This window comes from Perca fluviatilis, chromosome 1, assembly GCF_010015445.1.
Source record: "Perca fluviatilis chromosome 1, GENO_Pfluv_1.0, whole genome shotgun sequence".
Lineage (NCBI taxonomy): Eukaryota > Metazoa > Chordata > Actinopteri > Perciformes > Percidae > Perca > Perca fluviatilis.
The window spans coordinates 6859403-6884402 of NC_053112.1; the positions used below are offsets into that span (position 1 = coordinate 6859403).

At 42.5% G+C, this 25000-nt stretch overlaps 1 protein-coding gene across 3 annotated transcripts in view; it reads right to left on the reverse strand.

The window, feature by feature from the left end:
- Positions 1-16835, reverse strand: part of vps54 (VPS54 subunit of GARP complex) — a 67486-nt gene extending 50651 nt beyond the window's left edge. For 2 of the 3 annotated variants that reach the window (XM_039803641.1, XM_039803626.1), the window contains exons 1-3: positions 16681-16835; positions 6524-6692; positions 4935-5176 (exon numbers count right to left, since the gene is read on the reverse strand). In XM_039803641.1, coding sequence (XP_039659575.1) covers positions 4935-5176; positions 6524-6662 — 381 coding nt within the window. In that variant the 5' untranslated portion in view covers positions 6663-6692; positions 16681-16835. The remainder of the gene's footprint in view (positions 1-4934; positions 5177-6523; positions 6693-16680) is intronic. The other variant, XM_039803634.1, reaches the window with a different exon arrangement.
- Positions 16836-25000: the final 8165 nt, after the last annotated feature.

Sequence of the window (25000 nt, forward strand, 5' to 3'; positions counted from 1 at the left end):
TCTGTCTGTGTGTGTGTGTGTGTGTGTGTGTGTGTGTGTGCGCGTGTTCGTGCAGGGGGTGTCTCTCTGTCTGTGTGTGTCTCTCTGTCTCTGTGTGTGTGTGTGTCTCTGTCTGTGTGTGTGTGTGTGTGTGTGTGTGTCTCTGTCTGTGTGTGTGTGTGTGTGTGTGTGTCTGTCTGTGTGTGTATGTCCGTGTGTGTGTGTATGTCCGTGCATCTCTGTATGTCCGTGCGTGTGTCTGTGTGTGCATCTCTTTGTGTGTGTGTGTGTGTGTGTGTGTGCGTGTTCGTGCAGTGTGTGTCTCTCTGTCTGTGTGTGTGTGTGTGTGCGTGCGTGCGTGTTCGTGCAGTGCGCGTCTCTGTATGTGTGTGTGTGCGTGTCTGTGTGCTCGTGCAGTGTGTGTGTGTGCGTGTCTGTGTGCTCGTGCAGTGTGTGTGTGTGTCTGTGTGCTCGTGCAGTGTGTGTGTGTGTCTGTGTGCTCGTGTGTGTGTGTGCGCGTGTGTGTGTGTGTGTGTGTGTGTGTGTGTGTGTGTGTCTGTGTGAAAATGAATTGAAAGACTTGCGTTTTCCGACTTCCGAGTACAATTGCAAGGCGCTAGAACTCCCGAAGGAAATGTGAAGGTTAGCCTGAGGGGGGCGCTTAATGAAAACCAAACCACAAAACTTCCAAAAAAGGCCACAGTTCCTGTTGTCCAATGAGAACAATGAACCAGCACACGACAAGTAATAAGGAAGCATCAGAGGAACGTCTGACAACTGTTCTTTTGTCTCGAGGAGGAAATGAACAACATTTCTAAGAACTCAGCAGCTCTTACAGGAACAGAAAGAAGTCGGTCCAGGTGACAAAGTCTGTTCGCACCTCAGCCTGGAAGTGAAACCATGTGGGCCCTATCTGGGGATTTTTATAACCAATTTCTAAACTTTTTATATCATTTTACAGCTATAAGGAAGTGAATATAAAACCAAGTGATAATACAAAAGGAATTAAAAAAGGTGCTGATTGAGCAAACTTCTGGTGAAACTTAATGAAACGTTGAACAGGAAGAATGAGAAAAGGTTAAACACAAACTAATGCTGATGATGCAGTTTGTGATGATCCTTATCTGGACGTCTGCCAAGTGGAGAAACACGACATTACACGGGGAAAAAATAACTATCCTCAAGATATTTTAATACTTTGTAAGGTCTGAAAAATCTAGATATTTTAATACTTTGTAAGGTCTGAAAAATCTAGATATTTTAATACTTTGTAAGGTCTGAAAATTTTGATATAGTAACATTTTGTAAGGTCTGAAAATTGAGATATTTTAACACTTTGAAAGGCCTGAAAATCAAGATATTTAAAAAAATTTTAAGGTCTGAAAATTAAGATATTTTAATATTTTGTAAGGTCTGAAAATTGAGATATTTTAACACTTTGTGAGGTCTGAAAATTGAGATATTTTAACACTTTGAAAGGTCTGGAAATCAATATATTTTAACACTTTGTAAGGTCTGAAAATCGAGATATTTAAAAAAAATTTAAGGTCTGAAAATCAAGATATTTTAACACTTAGTAAGGTCTGAAAATCGAGATATTTTAACACTTTGTAAGGTCTGAAAATCCAGATATTTTAACACTTTGTAAGGTCTGAAAATTAAGATATTTTAACACTTTGTAAGGTCTGAAAATCGAGATATTTTAACACTTTGTAAGGTCTGAAAATCGAGATATTTAAAAAATTATTAAGGTCTGAAAATCAAGATATTTTAACACTTAGTAAGGTCTGAAAATCGAGATATTTTAATACTTTGTAATGTCTGAAAATCCAGATATTTTAACACTTTGTAAGGTCTGAAATTGTCAGCACAAAGTAAATCAAAGCATGACTCGATTACCAAAGTGCTGTCAGGTTTAAATCGTGTTTCATCAACTCCTCTAAAAGCAAAAAACAAAAATGTGTCCCAGATTCTGTAAAACAAGCCAGAGGCTCATTCCATTTCCTGACAGAGTGTTTCTCTGATGATTTTATCAAATAATAACACAAGAAGACATTCAGTAGAGCAGAAGGAAACACAGATGTCTCCATATGTGTGGCTCCTCCTTGTTGTTTCACTGGGTCACATGAGTGTGTTTTCCCATAAATACCTCCGTCTGTGGTGCACCACTAGGGCTTTTACAACGACCACAGCAGAATCATAAATCCTACAGTACACGAGCAGAAGGACAACAATGCTGGGGCAGGTTTTAGAAAAGATGTTTATGTGTGACTGTTTTTGGTCTGTAAGGCTGTTGAAAATGAATTGCTCTTTGGGATTAATAGTGTTTGAACTTGAACTGAACTTAAAAAAAAAAAAAGACAGTTTAACCCTCCTGTTGTTTGCAAAAACTTTCTATATCAGAACTATGGCAAAAGAACGTTGAAAAAAAGGGACAAATGTTAGAAAAAGCTACAAAAACTCTGAAAAAAGTGACCAAATAAATCGGAAAAAGTGACCCAAAAGACATCAAAAACATCGCCAAAGGTGAGAAAAAGTTGTTTAAAAAAAAGTGACACAAAAAATTAAAAAACAAAAACATCGGAAAAAGCGACAAAAAAATTTGTTAAGAAATTGACAAAAACACAATTAAAAAAAACGGCAAAAAATGTGACAAAAATTTTTTTAATAAAATTGACAAAAACGTTGAGAAAAGTGTAAAAAAAAAAAAAAAGAACAAAATGTTGAAATTTCAACCCAGAAAAACACAAAGTTGCAAAGGCCGACAGGAAGCCCAAACATGTTAAATCCTTTATAGTCAAACTGATATGTTTACATGTTTTTAACAAGACTCTCACATGCTCGTATATAACTCGAAATGTGTGATGTGAAAGTCAGTAGTCGGAGTTAGACAATCGTGTGGAAATCTTTAAAACTTACAGGGCCCTATTTTAACGATTTGCGGCGCACAGCGTGGAGCGCCTGGTGCAGGTGCGTTTAGGGCGAGTCCAAATCCACTTCTGCTAGTTTGACGGCAGGATAAAGGGTCTGTGTTTAGGGCGCCTGGTCCTAAAGGGTTGTGCTTAGTGTCTTCATTAATCAGAGGTGTGTTTTGGGCGTAACATGCAATCAACCAATCAGAGATCAGCTCCCATTCCCTTTAAAAGCCAGGCGCGTTTGGACCTTGGAGCATTGCTGTTATGATGGAGGATTTGCACCGTAATATTTTTATGTTTAATCTTCTGCATGTGTGTGTGCTGCTGTGCGTCCCTGTGTGTGTGTGTAACAAGCTTAGTGTGCGCCGAGCCTGGGCGCATTTTACTAAAAATAACAATGAAATGCTGCATTTTTCACCATTTTCTGACATTTTATAGAACAGACAACTAATCCATTAACTGACAATGTAAATAATCGCTGGCTGCAGCCTTAGTATCGAGTCTATAAAAAGAAGCTCCAACGGCTTCGACAGGTTTTCCGGACACACCCACAAGGTGAGGCGAGGCAGAACACAAACATGACCGATATCAAACATGTCACCCTTAAATCCTCGCCCTCCTTCAGCCAATCACTGAACTCAGATTCTTCTGCTATCAAAATAGTCGGCGATTAATTTAATAACCAACAAATAATCGTCTCAACTGAGGGTCCCGAACGCTGTGAATAATTCAGTGTGTGTGTGTGTGTGCGTGTGTGTATGTGCCTGTGTGTGTGCAGTGTGTGTGTGTTTCTGTGTGTGTCTGTGTGCGCGTGTGTGTCTGTGTGTCCGTGCAGTGTGTGTCTGTCTGTGTGTGTGTGTGCGTTGCGTGCGTGTGTGTATGTGCCTGTGTGATTGCAGTGTGTGTGTGTTTCTGTGTGTGTGTGTGCATGTCCGTGCAGTGTGTCTGTCTGTGTGTGTGTGTGCGCGTGTCTGTGTGTCCGTGCAGTGTGTCTGTCTGCGTGCGTGTGTGTGTGTGCCTGTGTGCGTGCAGTGTGTGTGTGTTTCTGTGTGTCTCTCTGTGTCTGTGTGTGCATGTCCGTGCAGTGTGTCTGTCTGTGTGTGTGTGTGCGCGTGTCTGTGTGTCCGTGCAGTGTGTCTGTCTGTGTGCGCGTGTGTGTATGTGCCTGTGTCCGTGCAGTGTGTGTGTCTGTGTGTGTGTGTGTCCGTGCAGTGTGTCTGTCTGTGTGTGTAAGTGCGTGTGTGTATGTGCCTGTGTCCGTGCAGTGTGTGTGTCTGTGTGTGTGTGTGTCCGTGCAGTGTGTCTGTCTGTGTGTGTAAGTGCGTGTGTGTATGTGCCTGTGTGCGTGCAGTGTGTGTGTGTTTCTGTGTGTCTCTCTGTGTCTGTGTGTCCGTGCAGTGTGTGTTGTCTGTGTGTCCGTGCAGTGTGTGTGTCTGTGTGTCCGTGCAGTGTGTGTGCAGTGTGTGTGCGTTCCCGTGTGTGCAGTGTGTGTGTGTGTCCGTGCATTGTGTCTCTCTGTATATGTGTGTGTCCGTGCAGGGTGTGTCTCCGTGCAGTCTGTGTGTGTGTCCGTACAGGGTGTGTGTGTGTGTGTGTGCAGGGTGTGTGTGTGTGTGTGTGTGTGTGTGTGTGTGTGTGTGTGTGTGTGTGTGTGTGTGTGTGTTTTTGTGTGCAGGGTGTGTGTGTGTTTGTGCAGGTGTGTGTGTGTGTGTGTGTATGAGAGAGAGAGACGGTGTGTGTGTGTGTGTCTGTGCAGGGTGTGTGTGTGTGTGTGTCTGTGCAGGGTGTGTGTGTGTGTGTCTGTGCAGGGTGTGTGTGTGTGTCTGTGCAGGGTGTGTTTGTGTGTGTGTGTGCGGTGTGTGTGTGCGTGTGTGTGTGTGTGCGGGTGTGTGTGTGTGTGTGTGTGCAGTGTGTGTGTGTGTGTGAGTGAGAGAGAGAGACGTGTGTGTGTGTGTGTGTAGATGTGTGTGTGTGTGTGTGTGTGTGTGTGTGTGTGTGTGTGTGTGTGTGTGTGTGTGTGTGTGTGTGTGTGTGTGTTACCTGAGCCATCTCCTGCAGGTACGGCCCGAAGTGTTCCCTGGTGATGTTGGGGAGGTAGAAGGAGGGCATCACCTCCGTCTCCGCGAAGTCCAGCCCCCACGTTTTGGTGAAGAAGTCGGACTCGCGCTTGGCGAGCCGCGGGTCGTTCAGCGCGGCCGGGAGGTTGACCTTCGAGCTGTACACGGTCCACCGGTCGTGCTCCGCCACCACGGACGGGCCGTCATACAGGCCCCGCCCCTCACCTGCAGGAATACAAGAGTCGGGAGGTAAACGACCTCGGCCAAAATTAATTACTAATTGTAATATCTGCACACACAGACACACACACACACAGACACACACACACACACACACACACACACACAGACACACACACACACACCCTACACACACAGACACACACACACACACACACACAGAGACACACACACACACACTGCACGGAGACACATTGCGCACACACACACACCACACACTGCACGAAGACACACTGCAGAGAGACACACACACACACACTGCACGAAGACACACTGCAGAGAGACACACACACACACACGTCACACACACACTGCACGGAGACACATTGCACACACACACACTGCAGAGAGATACACACACACACACAGAGACACACACACACACACAGACACACACAGACAGACACACTGCACGGACACACACACAGACACACTGCACGGACACACACACACACACACACACACACACACACAGAGAGACACTGCACGGACACACACACACACACACAGAGACACTGCACGGACACACACACTGCACGGACACACACACACGGACACACACACACACACACAGACAGACAGACACACTGCACGGACGCACACACACACACACACAGAGACAGCACGGACACACACACACACACTGCACGGACACACACACACAGACACACTGCACGGACATACACACACACACAGACACACTGCACGGACATACACACACACACACACACACACACACACACAGCACGGACACACACACACAGACACACTGCACGGACACACACACACACACACACAGCACGGACACACACACACAGACACACTGCACGGACATACACACACACAGACACAGACACACAGACACACAGACACTGCACGGACACACACACAGTACGGACACACACACAGCACGGACACACTACACACACACAGAAACACACACTGCACGGACACACACAGAGACATTGCACAGACACACACACACACACACACACACACACACAGCACGGACACACACACACAGACACACTGCACACACACAGAAACACACACTGCACGGACACACACAGAGAGACACTGCACAGACACACACACAAATTATTATCAGATTGACAGAAAATTAATTAGGTTAAATTAAGTCACTTTAAGTTGCCTAAAGAAGCCAAACAGCCCAACCCATCCCAGGCCCAGCGTCTCTAATCTAAGCACATGTTGTTTTAAACCTCTGTAGACTGAATATTTGGGGCTTTTTTTTAAAGAGATTGTGTGGTTGTAAGATGTTGTGTGTACGAGTGCTACAGGGCGGTGTGCAAAGACTGCAGCTGCTCCCACCGGTGGGCTCCTTGGGGCAGACGTCGGGCAGGGAGCGGAGGGCCCGGCAGCGGGGCTGGGGGGGGGCGTCCCGCTCCTTGTGATAGGTCCCGTCTCGGCCTCCGCGAGGCACCGGGGAAGAGCCGTGGCCGGAGGCCATGGCATCGGGACTGGCCTCCCAGGAGGCTAGCTGCAGACACAGAGACACACACACACAGACACACACAGACACACACACACACACACACACACACACACACACACACACACACACACACACACACACACACACAGACACACACAGACACACACACACACGAAGCATTGACGTTAGATACAAGAACACGACATTACATGTCATTTAGCTGATGCTTTTATCCAAAGCCACTTACAATGGCTATATACATAAGAGGTCGCACGCCTCTGCAGCAACTAGGTGTTAAGTGCCTTGCTCAGGGACACACTGGTTGATGTATCGCAGTGGGAATTGAACCCAGGTCTCCCACACCAAAAGGCACGGGTCGTATCCACTCAAAAACATCGTATCGTGTCGTATCACCACCTCAAAAAAAATATCACATTACATTCAGCTGACGCTTTTATCCAAAGCCACTTACAATTGCTACATATGTCAGAGGCCGCACGCCTCTGGAGCAACTAGGGGGTTAAGTGCCTTGCTCAGGGACACAATGGTTGATGCATCGCAGTGGGAATTGAACACAGGTCTCCCACACCAAAAGGCACGTGTCATATCCACTGCGGCGCCACCACCCATTAGTCAGTCCCTCCAGAAAAAGGTGATTATGCGATCGCATAATCAGCCAAAGTCTGCATATTTATGCGTGTGTGTGTGTGTGTGTGTGCGTGCGCGCATTTTTTCAAATACGCCGCATAAATTGCCGATTTCCGCGCAAAATATGATGTCATAACCCCCGCATTTTCGTTGCAAAAAAGTCCCATAATATATCTTAGCAGAAAGTTGAAAAATGTTGTTTACTTCACACGAGAGCAGCCATTTAGCCCCTGTTGCCATGGGAACGTTATGAAGTGATGTAATTACGCGACATGAACATCATCGAAAAGCAAGTGTTGGGGGGTGAGGGGGGGGAATCACTTTCTTTTCCCTTTTTCATCAAATCGCAATTTTTGCAATTTCATCGCATAAATTTGCATAAATTATCATAGAGCATATTTCATCGCATTTTTTTTAATAATCAAGGATTTTTGCCCCGCAACAATCACAAATCACAAAAAAACCCTGTAAAGGACTGGTTAGAAAGGGAAAGGCTGTCCGTGCATTTCTCCCGTTGTCTGTTAAGATATAATATGCGATAAATAATAAACAGATTTTAAAAGTGTACTCAGTTCTGCCGAAGTAGATCAAACTTGCTTTTTGAATGAAAGGAAATCATTTCCAACATTTTATTGAACACATTGAACGTTGAAAGAATGACAGCTGCATTTTAAAGTGCAGTATTTTGTTTGTCTTCTCAGATTCAAATTTTCGCTTTTACTTTTGTCTCTGTCGTCCCTGCCAAGGCCTACGCCTGTTTTAGGTGTTGTGCGAACAAACACGAACAAAGAGCCGTGGACAAATACTCACTAGGGCGCCAAATGTGGATTAATCCGCCGCTGAAAATAGTCCCCAACAAATGCTCTACTTCCTTCTGTTAGGAAATCACTGACTAAACTTGTGTTGAATTAAGAGATTTAGGTCTTTAGTAGGAGCCAATGGGCTCGACGTTGAGACACGGAGACAGGAAGTCAGAGAGAACGGAGAAACAGACATGATATGATGTTGTGATGATGACAATATGAACAAATATAGAATAATTGTCAGGCTCTCTGAAGTACAGGAAGTCACAGCTGGTCACAGCGAGCGTGTCTGCAGTCAGACGTTCAGACCCGAAACTGAAAGTGTGTTTAGGTCGTTCCGTGCAGCAGGGTGTGTGTGTGTGTGTGTGTGTGTGTGTGTGTGTGTGTGTGTGTGTGTGTGTGTGTGTGTGTGTGTGTGTGTGTGTGTGTGTGTGGAGGGGGGGGTGACACCGAGACCGTCCCGTCCAGACGCTGATTAAACCAACTGCAGCACTAAAATTTAGGTACAATAAATGACCCAGCACTACACATTTGTCTCCAAAAAACAATGATTATACAGAAAAAGACTGTGTGTGTCTGTCTGTGTGTGTGTTTGTTTGTGTGTGTGTATGTATGTGTGTGAGTTTGTGTGTGTGTGTCTGTGTGTGTGTTTGTTTGTGTGTGTCTCTGTGTATGTATCTGCGTATGTCTGTGTGTGTGTGTGTCTGTGTGTGTCTCTGTGTATGTATCTGTGTGTGTGCATATGTATGTGTGTATGTGTGTGTGTCTGTGTGTGTCTCTGTGTATGTATCTGTGTGTGTGCATATGTATGTGTGTATGTGTGTGTGTCTGTCTCTGTGTGTCTCTGTCTGCGTATGTCTGTGTGTGTGTGTCTGTGTGTGTGTGTCTGTGTGTGCGTATGTTTGTGTGTGTCTCTGTGTGTGTGTGTGTCTCTGTCTCTCTGTATGTGTGTGTGTGTCTCTGTCTCTCTGTATGTGTGTGTGTGTCTGTGTCTCTGTGTGTGTGTGTCTCTGTGTGTGTGTGTGTGTCTCTGTGTATGTATCTGTGTGTGTGTGCGTGTATGTTTGTGTGTGTCTGTGCGTATGTTTGTGTGTGTGTCTGTCTTTCTGTGTGTGTCTCTGTGTATGTATCTGTGTGTCTCGGTGTGTGTCTCTCTGTGTGTGTGTGTGTGTGTGTGTGTGTGTGTGTGTTTGTCTCTGTGTGTGTGTCTCTGTGTATGTGTATGTATCTGTATGTGTGTGTGTGTGTGTGTGTGTGTGTCTCTCTGTGTATGTATCTGTATGTGTGTGTCTCTGTGTGTGTCTCTGTATGTGTGTGTGTGTGTGTGTATGTTTGTCTCTGTGTGTGTGTGTCTCTGTGTATGTATCTGTATGTGTGTGTGTGTGTGTGTGTGTGTGTGTATGTTTGTCTCTGTGTGTGTGTGTCTCTGTGTGTGTCTCTGTATGTGTGTGTGTGTGTGTGTATGTTTGTCTCTGTGTGTGTGTGTCTCTGTGTATGTATCTGTGTGTGTGTGTGTGTGTGTGTCTCTCTCTCTGTGTGTCTCTCTGTGCGTTTTATTTCAACGCCTTTTTTCCACAGTTTGTTTTTGCTTTTTCCAACCTTTTAAATTGTTAAATTTCTCTTCCACAAATTTTCAGCGCTCATTTCTACGTCCCATATTTTCTGATATAAAACAAAAATTGAAAACGGTTCAATGTGACCCGAAGTCAACACAAGGGTTAAGTTGTAATTGCCAGGAATTTAGATTTAGTATTTATTCATTTTTTTCGGCCTAGTAGCATAATCAACAAATATAACAGCCAGATTATTCGACTGCACACCTTAAAACGTAGGTAACAATAAATTACACAGCACTATATGTGACTGTCCTGGGGGCAACTATCCAGCGCCAAATCTCACCTGTCTTTTCCAAAAAATAAAAAAAAAACACAAACAGAGTGTGGCAGAGATGTGCCGTTAGTCGATTAGTCGACTAATCGGTCGTTTTGGTCTTAGTCGACTAAGATTTCTTTAGTCGATTAGTCATTTTTTATGCTTATTCATGCTTAATTACTCATTTCCAAGAAACTTCTGAGCACATTTATGGTAAACAGAAGATTTAAAGTGGTGATTTTGCAGGATTAATTGTGGAGAAACTCAGTTTTACAGATGGTTAATTAACTACATTTATATTGTGCTTTTCTAGTCTTAACCACCTCTCACAGCGCACAGCTCTGGCAATTAAATCAACCAATCGATTAGTCGACAAAATCGTATAAGTGTTAGTCGGCTAAGAATTTCTTTAGTCGAGGACAGCCCTAGCGGTTTCAGTCGGCTCAGACTTCCGAGTTGTAAAACCATCAGAGTGACGAGAGGATTAGAGGAGAGAGAGGTCTGTAAGCGACCACCGCTGGTTTTAGCTCCTTCTGTCTGCACATCAACGCTTAAAATACACACTTCCCAGTGTAAAACTTCAGACTTTCACAGCCGGCCTGGCTGCTTTATTCCCCCCCCCAAGGGGAAGTTTGGGAGTTAAAAATAGAAACAACTGGCCGGTTTATTTTTAAGACGCGCTGCTTTGGAGGGTTTGGTGCAGCGCTGGAAGAAGTATTCAGATCCTTTACTTCAGTAAAAGTACTAATACCACACTGTAAAGATACTCTGGTACAGATAAAAGTACTAATACCACACTGTAAAGATACTCTGGTACAGATAAAAGTGCTAATACCACACTGTAACAATACTCTGGTACAGATAAAAGTACTGTCTATGTGCCCACCCATATGAGAGAGAGAGAGAGAGAGAGAGAGAGAGAGAGAGAGACATCATGGCTTTCAAACGAGCAAAGTGGCAGTTGGTCAAGGCCCCACCCCCCCACCCTCCATCTTGCCTCCACCTTATAATCCGGCTGCTTTCAGTAAACAAGGAGTAATATTTCTGTGTTGACGTGTCACCGTGGACGCCCGCAGCTTTAGTGACTTTCAGTTCTGCAAAAGCTCCTCCAGTTTAGAGTACAAGGACGAATGGCTTCTTAGTCTTATTCACTCAAATCGACTGCTTATCTTTGCGTTTTCTCAGCAGCAAATCTACTTAAAAGTATGAAAAGTAAAAGTATTGCTTGAGCGGTAAAATCCTGTCTGCCTTTCTCCTTCTTCTATCTGATGTTTCTGGATTAATATTCCTTCTGCATTCATGTGCATGTTGCATTTTCCTGCTGTAGATGTTTAAAAAAGGAGAATTCCAGTCGATTTCAACATGTAGTTCTGTTTGTAAATTGCAGTCTCAACACCGGAACTAACCAGAGCTGAATTAGCACGACTTTTATGCATTTCTTTCCCATCTACTGCAGTCATATTCACTGCGTTCATTCAGAAGGAATCCCTTCACATGGCTAGGCACTTGGAATGACATTTTCGAACATGTTAAAGAGTCTAAAAGCACATTTAAAACCTGCCCGGTTTCAGCCTCCTGGGTGCTAACGCTAGCAGGAGGATAACACGTGTAGGCAGCGCCGATGTTCATTTTTCTCGCTACAGACTAGAGGTGTGAATCTTCACTGATCTCCCGATTCGATTAGGGTTATCACGTCAGCGATTCGATTCGATATCTCGATGCATCACGATGTGTCAAATACATGTTTCTATTAAAGCCACATAGGATATTTAATTCATAACTTTTCAAGCTTCAAAAACCAAACATTCTGCAGTGCTCTAACGCTAAATAACTTGGATACATAAAACTATACAGCGCTGAGCACAGGGCACCTCCTGAATGTGCAAATCATAGCAGAATATGTGCAAAACATAGCAGAATATGTGCAAAACATACCATAATATGTGCAAAACATACCATAATATGTGCAAAACATACCAGAATATGTGCAAAACATACCAGAATATGCATATATATGATGCAGCATCGTCCATGTCGATGCTGCATCGATTATTTGATTAATTTCAACACCTCTACTACAGACAGCGCTCCAAATTTACCAACAATTCTCCTTTAAGGTTGTGCTCATTCTAACTCCTTTATATACTGTTGGGTAGTTTAATCTACAGCAATGCATCATGGTCTACGATATCATATTGTAACGGCCGGCAGGATGCCCGTTGTGTTGACTGTTCTGCACGGCAGTGCAAAGGATCATGGGACTAGGTTACTAACGGTTCCTGACCCAGTTTGTGTACCCAGTTTAAGTGTGTAAATGAGGTCCTGTTAGTGTTTTCGTTACGCATTTACGTTACCTAGGCGTCACCGTGTCCACGTTCGGACACCACTCGCTGCTGTTGGCCATTTTCGGACACTTCCGACCTCACGCACTTTCCGGTGTTTTAGCGGTACTTTACGTTTCCGATCTTCACCAAAAATGTTAGCCAAATTTATCCATACCCATCTAACAATCTACGTATGAATTCTCATATGTGTACATGGACATTTAGAGGTCTAATTAGCATATGAAAGTGACTTTGATGAGGAGAAGTGGAAATTAAGGAGCTTTTATTGCACAGGTCAGAGTGGTTGAAGCATGTCATTTCATTGTGAAGGACTGAAGTATGATCTGGTAGTTTTGACAGCATTGAAGGGACTTAATACCCCCCGAAAAACCAGCAGCGCCCAGTGTTTACAGCGAGGAGATAGGGGGGGGTGTCTGGTTATGGCTAATTCACGGTGATAGTGTACTTTAGCCGGCTCTTGTAAAGTAAAAACTAAAGTAAACAGTTAAAACTATATACACGGTTAGAAAGGTATGAAGCTACACTTTAGTTTTACACCATTAAATTAACTGAAAACATTAACAGATCATTTATATATTCGTATTTGAACAGATACAGATTGGCCAGTAAGTATCCGAACGTGGACCCTGTGACGCTAGGTTTTAGTCTTGATTTAGCGTTCATGTTTATTTGCATTTGTCGGGTCACTTACTGACGGAGACGCGGAGGGTAGCTCGATGACCTCTGTGTCTCGAGTGTGTGTACAAGGTAAATAAACGTCAGTATCTCTGGCTCTTTGACTTCTTCCACGTGGCTCGCTACAGTATTGATTGAGCAGTAAAATCCTGTCGGTGTTTCTCCTTCTTCTATCTGATGTTTCTGGATTCATATTCCTGCTGCATTCATGTGTACGTTGCATTTTTTTCTTTACAAAAACTTTCTCTATCAGAACTACGACCAAAGAACGTTGAAAAAAAAGTCACAAATGTTGAAAAAAGTGGCAAAGTTTTTGACTTTTTTGAAGCGTGAAGGCTACCGTAGCTGTCATACGTACTTTGAACTGTGTGGTGCGAGAGAGTTGACTGTAGGGCTGCACGATTATGGCCAAAATGATAATCACGATTATTTTGATCAATATTGAGATCACGATTAATTATCACGATTATTTGTTGATTTTAGCCAAAACAAAATTTTATTGTCACATAATTATATAATTATAACTGCTTTTACATCCATATTGTGCTACATTCCTACTAATACATCCATATTGTGCTACATTCCTCCTTTATTGAAGGATACTGTGAAGGAGTATGCCATTTCAGCTGTTGTCGCACCGCTTCCCCACATGCGCATGTTTGCCGTGAAAGATACAGGCAACGCAATTTTCTGTTCACGTTAACGGCGCATGTGGTGCCCGGTATCTACCGGACGAAATAGCTACGCGGATTTCTGTGGCTCATTACACTGCCACTTACATGTCTGCGTTACGCTCTGATGCTCCGAAACCCACGTTAGAGGCAACATAAACATCACTGAACGTCACGCTAGTAAACACTAGTAACACGTTACACAGCAGGTAACGTTAGCCTACCGTTAGCCACAGTAGTAACTGGATTAAACACGGCTAAAATGCTGACTGCTAAACGGTGTAGTGTGTCTGTATTTCACTGTAGGTTTCCAACAGCGGGACGTCCAACAGTCTGCTGCTAAAGCTATGAGCTAAAAGACAGAAACTAGCACCGGTCACTGCGGTTGTCTGAAAAACAACACAGCCGGGACAAAACGTTGCGTTTACTGGTAAACTGGTAAACATCGTGACCGGCTTATGATGACCGACTGCTACCTGTTGTGGAATTTTCCTCACGTTACTCTGTCCTCTGTGACTGTCTACATCTAGAAACTAAGCTGCGCGGTGCAGGCAGGGAACAGCTCTGATTGGCTCATGGAGACATGTGATCAGACAGTGGTTTATGGAGCGCTAGATTGGCTTTGCAAAAACTGTTCTATGAAGGGAATGACGCATTTTAAATATCGCTCGATCACGCAAATTTGATCGTGGGAAGCCAAAATCGTGATCGTGATTAAAATTCGATTAATTGTGCAGCCCTAGTTGACTGGGATATATGATCTCAACGCTAGATGGGAGATATTCACACACACATCGGACCTTTAAGAGAAGAATCTTTAGAGATGCACCGATAGACCGATGACCGGAATTGGCCGGTTTTCTCGTGCTCAGCCATGACCGGCCACCGGCAGGTCGGTCTGAAATATGCCGATTTCATGCCGGTCAACGCTACAATTACCTGACAACATAAGTTGCAGGTACTGCATATAGCAAGTTTGTTATCTGTTTTACATTCGAAATACCTCCACACAGCCGACATGTTGGAAGTTTAAGTTGCTGGCGCTCATGCTACGTTCATGGTCGTCATGTGCGCATAGTAAACAAGACACCCTATCGGCGTGGCTCATCGGCAGAAATATTCATATCTGCCGATGCCGACCATTTTAAGCTTTTATCGGCCGATACCGATGTCGTGCCGATATCATCGTGCATCCCTAATTACAGCATCAACACATCTGGAGATACGAGGGTTACACTGGACAGGAAGGAAACAAACATCTGGAGAGTAACTTAAAGCTGTCAGACAAAAGTAGAGGAGTAAAAAGTACATTATCTACCTCAGAGCAGAAAGTTTTATAGAAAAAGATATACTTAAATAAAGTACAAGTACCTTAAAATGTGTACACATGTACTTAAGTACACACACACACACACTCCTACACTCTCCTAAACACACACACAAAAGTACAAGTACCTTAAAATGTGTACACATGTACTTAAGTACACACACACACTCCTACAAACACACACCCCTACACCCTCCTACAAACACACACACTCCTACAAACACACACACTCCTACAAACACACCTCCTACAAACACACACACTCCTACAAACACACACACTCCTACAAACACACACCCTCCTACAAACACACACCCTCCTACAAACACACACACTCCTACACACACACACACAAACTCCTACAAACACACACACTCCTACAAACACACACACTCCTACAAACACACACACCTACAAACACACACACTCCTACACACACACACACCCTACACACACACACACACACTCCTAACACACACACACACACTAAAAAAAAAAAAAAAAAAAAAAAAAACAACACCACACACACACAAAAGTACAGTAAAATGTGTACACAAGTACTAATACACACTCCTACAACCACAACTCCTAAACACACTCAAATACCAAAATGTGTACACATGTATTGCAAGTACACAACCACATGTAAAAGTACTACTACACAATCCTCACCACACACCAAACACACACACAAAAGTACAATTACCTTAAAATGTGTACACAAGTACACACACTCCTACAAACACACACACTACTACACACTCCACACACACACACACACAAAAGTACAAGTACCTTAAAATGTGTACACTAGTACTTAAGTACACACACTCCTACACACACACTCCTACACACACACACACACACACAAACATACAAGTACCTTAAAATGTGTACACATGTATTTAAGTACACAAGTATTCGTACACACACGTACCTTAAAATGTGTACACAAGTACTTAAGTACACACTCAACACACACACACACTCCTAAACACACACACACACACAAACTAAACACACACAACAAAAGTACAATACCTAAAATGTGTACAAACACCATCCTACAAAACACACACACACTACTACACACTCCTACACACACACACACACTCCTACAAACACACACACACTTCTACAAACACACACACACACTTCTACAAACACACACACACACTCCTAAACACACACACAAAAGTACAATTACCTTAAAATGTGTACACAAGTACACACACTCCTACAAAACACACACACACACTACTACACACACACACACACACACACACAAAAGTACAAGTACCGTAAAATGTGCACCAGTACTTGAGTAAATGTACTTAGTTACATTCCGATACTGCTGTCTTCCAACAGGACAGGCAGCTGTGACAGAGGCTAGCCAGCTAGCTTTAGCTTAGCTTAGTGCCCGTGCATTCACTGATTAATCCGTCAGCGTTAAATGCACCGAGCGGACAGTGAAGTCAACACTAAACGGTAACAAAAAAACACGCTACACAACATTTCACTTTCGATGACAAGGCTGATAAAGGCTCTGAACAGCCGCGGCCTGTGTCAAAAGCTAACGCTAAAGCTAATGTTGTCGGGGTTACACGTAGACTGGCTAATGCTAGCAGGTTAGCCAGGCAAGCTAACAGCTAGAAACTCTTGACAAGGCGAAATTAGATAAAAGACACACACCGGGGAAGTTCCGTGACAGCGGGGCTTCGGCCGCCTCCGTACCTGTCGTGTGAAGCACAGCAACCGGCGTTTCTCCTCTTCAACATCACAGGAATACCGGAGGAACCGGGAGGAAAACAACCGGACACACAGCAGTAGTAGTAGTAGCAGATACACCGACCATGATGCACTGCGGGAGGAGGGCGGGGCCAGCGGCCCCTTTCTTCTTCTGTGTTCTGTTTTCACCACAGCTCGCTGCTGCCACCTGCTGGCCAGCGGTCAATACGTTACATTACATGTGTGGCCGGGTTAAAGGCGGAAAAGCCCAAAAATAAATACAATAAAAATAAAAATAAAAATAAAAATAAAAATAAAAATAAAAATAAAAATAAAAATAAAAATAAAAATAAAAATAAAAATTAAAAATTAAAAATTAAAAATTAAAAATTAAATTACATTGTGGACGGGTAAGCTCAGTTGGTAGCAGAGGTGTCAAGTAACAAAGTACAAATACTTCGTTACCTTACTTAAGTAGAAATTTTGGGTATCTATACTTTACTAAACATACGTTTTACTTCTACTCCTTACATTTTCACACAATTATCTGTACTTTCTACTCCTTACATTTTAAAAATAGCCTCGTTACTCCTACTTCAGTTCGGCTTGTTTTCAAAACATTTTTGACTGTAGTTGGATGAGAAGTATAAACATACAGTATACCATCCCGACACCCTATTGGTTTGTACGCGATCCATCGCACGTGCGCATGACACAAATTACGTCACACTCCAGCAAGGAAATAATTTTTCGAAATGTTTGGATGCAAAAACAACTCCTTTCGAATGCGCTGCAAGCTCTGCGCACCACGAGTACTACGAGCTGATTACAATACATATAGGCAACTAGTCATCATATCTTCTGCTCCATGAAACACGTTAATGCTCAGTAGTACACACATATGGTTCTTTAATGTATTTGCGTTGTACTAAAATGTGTTCATTTTCAATGGGCATAAATGTGGCTGAAACAGGTGCATCCCAAATTTTTCAACATTAACATTTTAATATAACATTATAGTCATGATGGCCTTTAGAAAAATTTGTTTTTGTGGAGGTGGGGGTAGTGCACTATTAGGCCCATGTGGAGCTTTTGTCATTAATGGCATTTTTTTCCCCTTACATTACTTTTATTTTTATACTTTAAGTAGTTTTTACACTTTTAGTTGAGTAAAAAGCTTGAGTTGATACTTCAACTTCTACAGAAGTCTTTTTAAACCCTATATATCTATACTTCTACCTGAGTAATGCATGTGAATACTTTTGACACCTCTGGTTGGTAGAGCAGGCGCACATATAGAAGTTTACTCCTCGACGGCTTAAAAAGAGAGATTATGAAGACAGTCGCGTTCTCGTGTACAGGCGGTCGCTGTCTTGGGAGCTGCTGTCTTTCTAAACTCTCTTTTTAATAGACCATTTTCAGCAGACATGTTGACATGTCACAGTAGGAGAAGCACAGGTGTATTCAAAACCATTAATGATGGCTGCATTCCACTTAGGAGAGACCCTGGTATTAAACCATTAATGATGGCTGCATTCCACTTAGTAGAGGTCCTGGTATTGAACCATTACTGATGGCTGCATTCCACTTAGGAGAGGTCCTGGGTTCTCATTTATAAACGTGGCGTACGCACAAAACGGGGCTGAAAATGTGCGTACGCCACTTCCCACGCAAAGGTTGTGATTTATAAAAAACAAACTTGACGGGAGAATGTGCAGTCTGACCCATGCGTACGCACATTTTGGAGACAAAATAGGAATTATTGGCGACGCAGATGGTGAGGTGGTGAACTGAAGTCAGACTGCAGAAAGTAAATGTGGGAATAAGGGTTAGGCTACTCTTAATATCTTTAAGTATTAAAAAAGAATGCCTCACGCACATTTCTTCACACCATATGAAGATTAAATCCAGCAGTGTTATTTGCGCTTGTACTGAGTGATAATTGTTCCATAAACACCTCAAACTCAAATCTTAAATCAAAACTCATTCTTAATATTTAATCAGCGCTGTCTCGCCGTCACATTGTCCGCTACGGAGCGCAGGAGGAGGAGATGGCCCGACTGCATGGAATACAGGATAGCATCAAATACCCTACCATTAGATAACTGCAGAACACAGTGTAAATAACTAAATATCTGTCTTTAAAACTGTGCATATATCATCAAATGTCAAAGTCTGGAAATACAGCCGTTAAGCTCTCGCGCAATCGTTACGCTCTATATGTCCTTGTTATCGGTCCTAACTTTAATACTGTTCATAACAAAACCTGCATGAAGAAAAGTGTGTTTGCCTATTACATTTCGATTTCAAATTGTATCTCGGGGTGGGGGATACCAGTTGTTGCTGTGATTTTAGCAAGGTGTTAACAATCACAAATTGTTGTAAACATATAAATACTGTGGTGACCCCTGTGCGTAATGCTGCATGATGGCCCTGCTGGCCCTGCAGGAGGACCGGAAAGGAAGAATCAGGAGAGAAAGAGACTTCAGGGACCATGACGATGACTGGCTCATATGCCGATTTAAATTCCCTAATATAGCTGTAATAGTAATATAGCTGTGCTCTTGGATCTATGTACTGAAGTGGGTCCAGTAGAGAGGGCAACGCACCGGAACCGTGCCATCCCGGTCCAAATACAGGTCCTCGCTACTCTGGGGGAAACCGGCTGTTTCCAGAGGGAAATGGCTGACAGCTAAGTGTTTTTTTAAATAAATATTATATATATAATCTTCAACTTCATCACTAAGGCTTGTTTGGATATAATATATAGTTCTGTTAAATCTTATTATATACTTCTGGTATATCGAAGCTGTCCCCGAGTACCGTAACGCCTGCTGATTTGGAAGATTTTATGAATAAAGGTAGTCTATAGATCAGGTTTCCATACGCTGTGCAACAACAGGCCGAAATTATAATTCATTTGGCAGCAATTCCCGAATGTCTGAGAGTTTTTTTAGTTTTTTTCTCCTTCAGTCGTCATGATTCGGCATGTTTCGGTGTAACGAAGAACAACTGCCAGGGTCATTAACATACTGATCAGCATTCACGAGGTGCTTTACATTGACTATTTATGGTTAAAAATGGGCGTGTACAGGGCGGGATAAGAGGCTGATCCACGTACGCACACTTGTAGTCAGTCTGTGATTTATAAAGGGAACATTGCTTACAGGTGTGCGTACACACGGTTTTATAAATCTGACTTTTTTTCGGCGTACGCCAATTTGGGCTTTTGGGCGCACGTACACTTATAGTAAGGATCCTACGCACAGTTTTATAAATGAGACCCCTGGTATTGTGTATGTTGACTCACTGAAATATCTTACTGGGACACTTGATGGACCTGAGCCATCGTTAAGGTTATCAATGTCAGCTGTGCTTCTCCTACTGTGACAAGTCAACATGTCTGCTGTGAAAAAGGTCCATAAACTGTCTGTACACTTACAAAGTTCTCAATGCTTCGGTTAACATTTAGGGGCCATTTTGGAGCCTTTTTAGTGGTATAAAATAGCGATTTGTTGTCACTTTCCCCGAATAGAGCTGGACAATATATGGATATTATATCGATATCGTGATATGAGACTAGATATCGTCTTAGATTTTGGATATTGTAATATCGTGACATGACATAAGTGTCTTTTCCTGGTTTTAAAGGCTGCGTTACAGTAAAGTGATGTCATGTTCTGAACTTACCAGACTGTTCTAGCTGTTCTATTATTCACCTTTTCCCCACTTAGACATTATATCCACATTACTAATATGCTCAATTTTGAAAATTTCATTTATTTTAAAAACAGTTGTTTAATTTATAAAGTTTTTCATGGACTTGCTCCACCTTCGCTTTCTAAATACATTAAACCAAGGTCTGACAGAGGTTATTGTACCAGAGCCTCATTTAGAGAAGATATAGAGATCCCGCTTAGAAAAACTACCTTTGGGCAAACTGTTCTGTCTATCAGAGGAGGTCATTTCTGGAACAGCATCCCAACGACCATTAGAGAATGTCCAACTTATTGTACATTTAAAAAGCATTTTAAATTATTTCTTAAAGGTTCCCAGTTATGTCATCATTTTGACTAATTTTAGTGATTTAATGTAATCTGTCTGAATGTGTGCTAATGTTTGATATTGTATATTGTTATTCTTTTGTTTTGCATTATCTTGTATGTTGTTGTTTTCCTGCCTTGGGACTACAGGTGAAAATTAGCATTTATGCTATAACCTGGCTCATTCACAGTCTGTACAGAAATGTTAGATTGTTCATTAATGTGCACTGTCCCAAATAAATAAATAAATACTGGTGATTATTTATCTAAAATATAAGTGTGAAGATATTTTGTTAAAAGTACCAATTGTCAACCCTAGAATATCGCTGCAATATCGATATTGAGGTATTTGGTCAAGAATTATTTTATTACATTTATATAGCGCTTTATCATAGACACTCAAAGCGCTTTTGTGTCACTGATGTGTAGCACCCACCTGGGTGATGCACGGCAGCCATACAACTCCTAGTTAGGGAGGGGAACATATTTTTAGTGGTGGGGGAAACCGGAGAACCCGGAGAAAACCCACTCAGACACGGGGAGAACATGCAAACTCCACACAGAAAGGCCCGGATTCGAACCCAGAACCTTCTTGCTGTGAGGCCACAGGCACAGGACTCTCCATATCGCCCAGCCCTAGCCCCGAATGCTAGCGTTGTAAGCTAATCAGCGGCCCGCGCTAGCATGTTTCAAGCTACAAACACATTTGATTAGCATGAAAACATGTCCCAGAGAATGACAGAGTGGGTACACATCTGTTATTAACCCTTAGGTTTCGTTTTGCGCCGGAAGTCTCCTTTAAAGGTGCCCTGCCGCACGAATTTCATGACTTTGTGGTGATGTCTGAAGGTCTACCATGGACTCTGTAACCTTGGTTACCTTGTTTCAAGCCATTCTAGCGCGGTATAGAAAGCCTGCAGGAAGACTCGGCTCGATTTGTGCCAGTTCTCATTCATATTCAACAAGCTAAGCTGTTTGAATCTGACTGGCTAACAGCTAGCCAATGAGAGCCTGGCTGTCAGCATCCTTTACCCAGCACAAATGGGTGAGCTCATGAATATTAATGAGCTCAGGCAGCATGATGTCAGACTGACCAGCTGTTGTGATTGGTCTGATTTCTCTGCTTATTTCTGTTCAGTGGCTAGAGTTTTCACATTCACAACATAACACAAACACATATGGACCTATACATATTTAAAAAATGCTAAAAAAGTACAAACCGTTCTGTATGGCAGGGGCACCTTTAACACTGATATACAAATGCTGAACTAAAACATTAATTAGATAACCATTTGACACATTATTGTGTTTTTACACATACAGATGTTTTGTTTTTTTTCTGCTGCAGAAATAACTTTGTTTTTGCACGTCAATAAATTAATGATTAATTTAATTGAATGCCTGCCAATGTGATTTTATTCCATGCTGTTTTATGTACTCAACCTGCTGTGTCGGGATAGTTATTGACAGTGTACACTCGGGGGCGATGTGACCTTGCAAAAAAAAAGAAAGACAAATCTAAAAGATGTCATAAAAGTTGTTGAGTTGGGAATCACAGTTTAGTCAGAGGCTGGTCTTCATACGGGGGGCGGTTAAAGTCAATGCCTAACCTTAACCCTAACCTTAACCATCACAACTAAATGCCTAACCTTAACCCTTACCTTAACCTTAACCATCACAACTAAATGCCTAACCTTAACCCTAACCCTAACCATCACAACTAAATGTCTAACCTTAACCCTTACCTTAACCTTAACCATCACAACTAAATGCCTAACCTTAACCCTTACCTTAACCTTAACCATCACAACTAAATGCCTAACCTTAACCCTTACCCTAACCTTAACCATCACCACTAAATGCCTAACCTTAACCCTTACCCTAACCTTAACCATCACAACTAAATGCCTAACCTTAACCCTTACCTTAACCATCACAACTAAATGCCTAACCTTAACCCTTACCCTAACCTTAACCATCACAACTAAATGCCTAACCTTAACCCTTACCCTCACCTTAACCATCACAACTAAATGCCTAACCTTAACCCTTACCCTCACCTTAACCATCACAACTAAATGCCTAACCTTAACCCTTACCCTCACCTTAACCATCACAACTAAATGCCTAACCTTAACCCTTACCCTAACCTTAACCATCACAACTAAATGCCTAACCTTAACCCTTACCCTCACCTTAACCATCACAACTAAATGCCTAACCTTAACCCTTACCCTCACCTTAACCATCACAACTAAATGCCTAACCTTAACCCTTACCCTCACCTTAACCATCACAACTAAATGCCTAACCTTAACCCTTACCCTAACAGCTAACCATCACAACTAAATGCCTAACCTTAACCCTTACCCTCACCTTAACCATCACAACTAAATGCCTAACCTTAACCCTTACCCTCACCTTAACCATCACAACTAAATGCCTAACCTTAACCCTTACCCTAACCTTAACCATCACCACTAAATGCCTAACCTTAACCCTTACCCTAACCTTAACCATCACAACTAAATGCCTAACCTTAACCCTTACCCTCACCCTAACCATAACCTAATTCTATCCCTAATCTTAAAACCAAGTCTTAACCCTCAAACAGCCCTTTAACCTTGTGGTGTCCAGCATTTTGGCCCCACAAAGCTGTCGGGACCCCACAAGTATACTGGACTCCCGGTTTTTGGACCCCACGAATATAGTAAAACAGGTACACACACACACACACACACACAGATTTTCATTACAATATTTATTTTTGTAAATGCAAACAAGGAATGATGGACCTGAACCCTGAAGAAGATCTATGTCAGTCACAATGCATTGGTCAGTTTTATTGCATATTGCATTGGCATTTTAAACGAGTCACCAACCATACATTGTGCCTGGGATTGTTTTTGAAGGAGACTTGCATATGAGACCAGATTCTACCCGATGCGATGAGTAGAGTAAGCAGAGTACACCTGAAGTAGAATAAGCAGAGTACACCTGAAGTAGAATATGCAGAGTACACCTGAAGTAGAGTAAGCAGAGTACACCTGAAGCAGAGTAGACCTGAAGTAGAATATGCAGAGTACACCTGAAGTAGAGTAAGCAGAGTACACCTGAAGCAGAGTAAGCAGAGTAGACCTGAAGTAGAATAAGCAGAGTACACCTGAAGTAGAATAAGCAGAGTACACCTGAAGTAGAGTAAGCAGAGTAGACCTGAAGTAGAATAAGCAGAGTACACCTGAAGCAGAGTAAGCAGAGTAGACCTGAAGTAGAGTAAGCAGAGTAGACCTGAAGTAGAATAAGCAGAGTACACCTGAAGTAGAGTAAGCAGAGTAGACCTGAAGCAGAGTAAGCAGAGTACACCTGAAGCAGAGTAAGCAGAGTAGACCTGAAGTAGAATATGCAGAGTACACCTGAAGTAGAATATGCAGAGTACACCTGAAGTAGAGTAAGCAGAGTACACCTGAAGCAGAGTAAGCAGAGTAGACCTGAAGTAGAATATGCAGAGTACACCTGAAGTAGAATATGCAGAGTACACCTGAAGCAGAGTAAGCAGAGTAGACCTGAAGTAGAATAAGCAGAGTAGACCTGAAGTAGAATAAGCAGAGTACACCTGAAGCAGAGTAAGCAGAGTAGACCTGAAGTAGAGTAAGCAGAGTACACCTGAAGCAGAGTAAGCAGAGTAGACCTGAAGTAGAATAAGCAGAGTACACCTGAAGCAGAGTAAGCAGAGTAGACCTGAAGTAGAATAAGCAGAGTACACCTGAAGTATCCACAGAGCACCTGTATGTGATCACCACAAAGACCCAGCAGCGTTTCTACTCCATTGAATATGTTTAAATTGCACAATAATATTCCACTATTACTCCGAATATGACAATATTCCGAATTTGATTCAAGTTATGTAAACAGCATATTCTGTTTGGATATTCAGATTAAGGCCTTTTTCCAAATATAGCATTTTCTGACTAAGACGTATGTGTGATATTCTGGTATTCATGTTTTAGAGCCATTATTTGGACATGTGTACAACGCATTCAGAATCTGCATCTCAATCAGGTTTTTTACTGCAGTTTGGGACAGTTTACTACGGTTACTGTACACAAACCGACCAGCCGACAGTTTGCACGCTCAAAAAGCTTAAAGACAAAACTGAAAGCTAAAGAAGTCCGACTACAATCATTAGATCTGAGAAAAGTCTTTTAGTTACCGGTGTTGGGCAAGTTACTAGTTACTGTCAT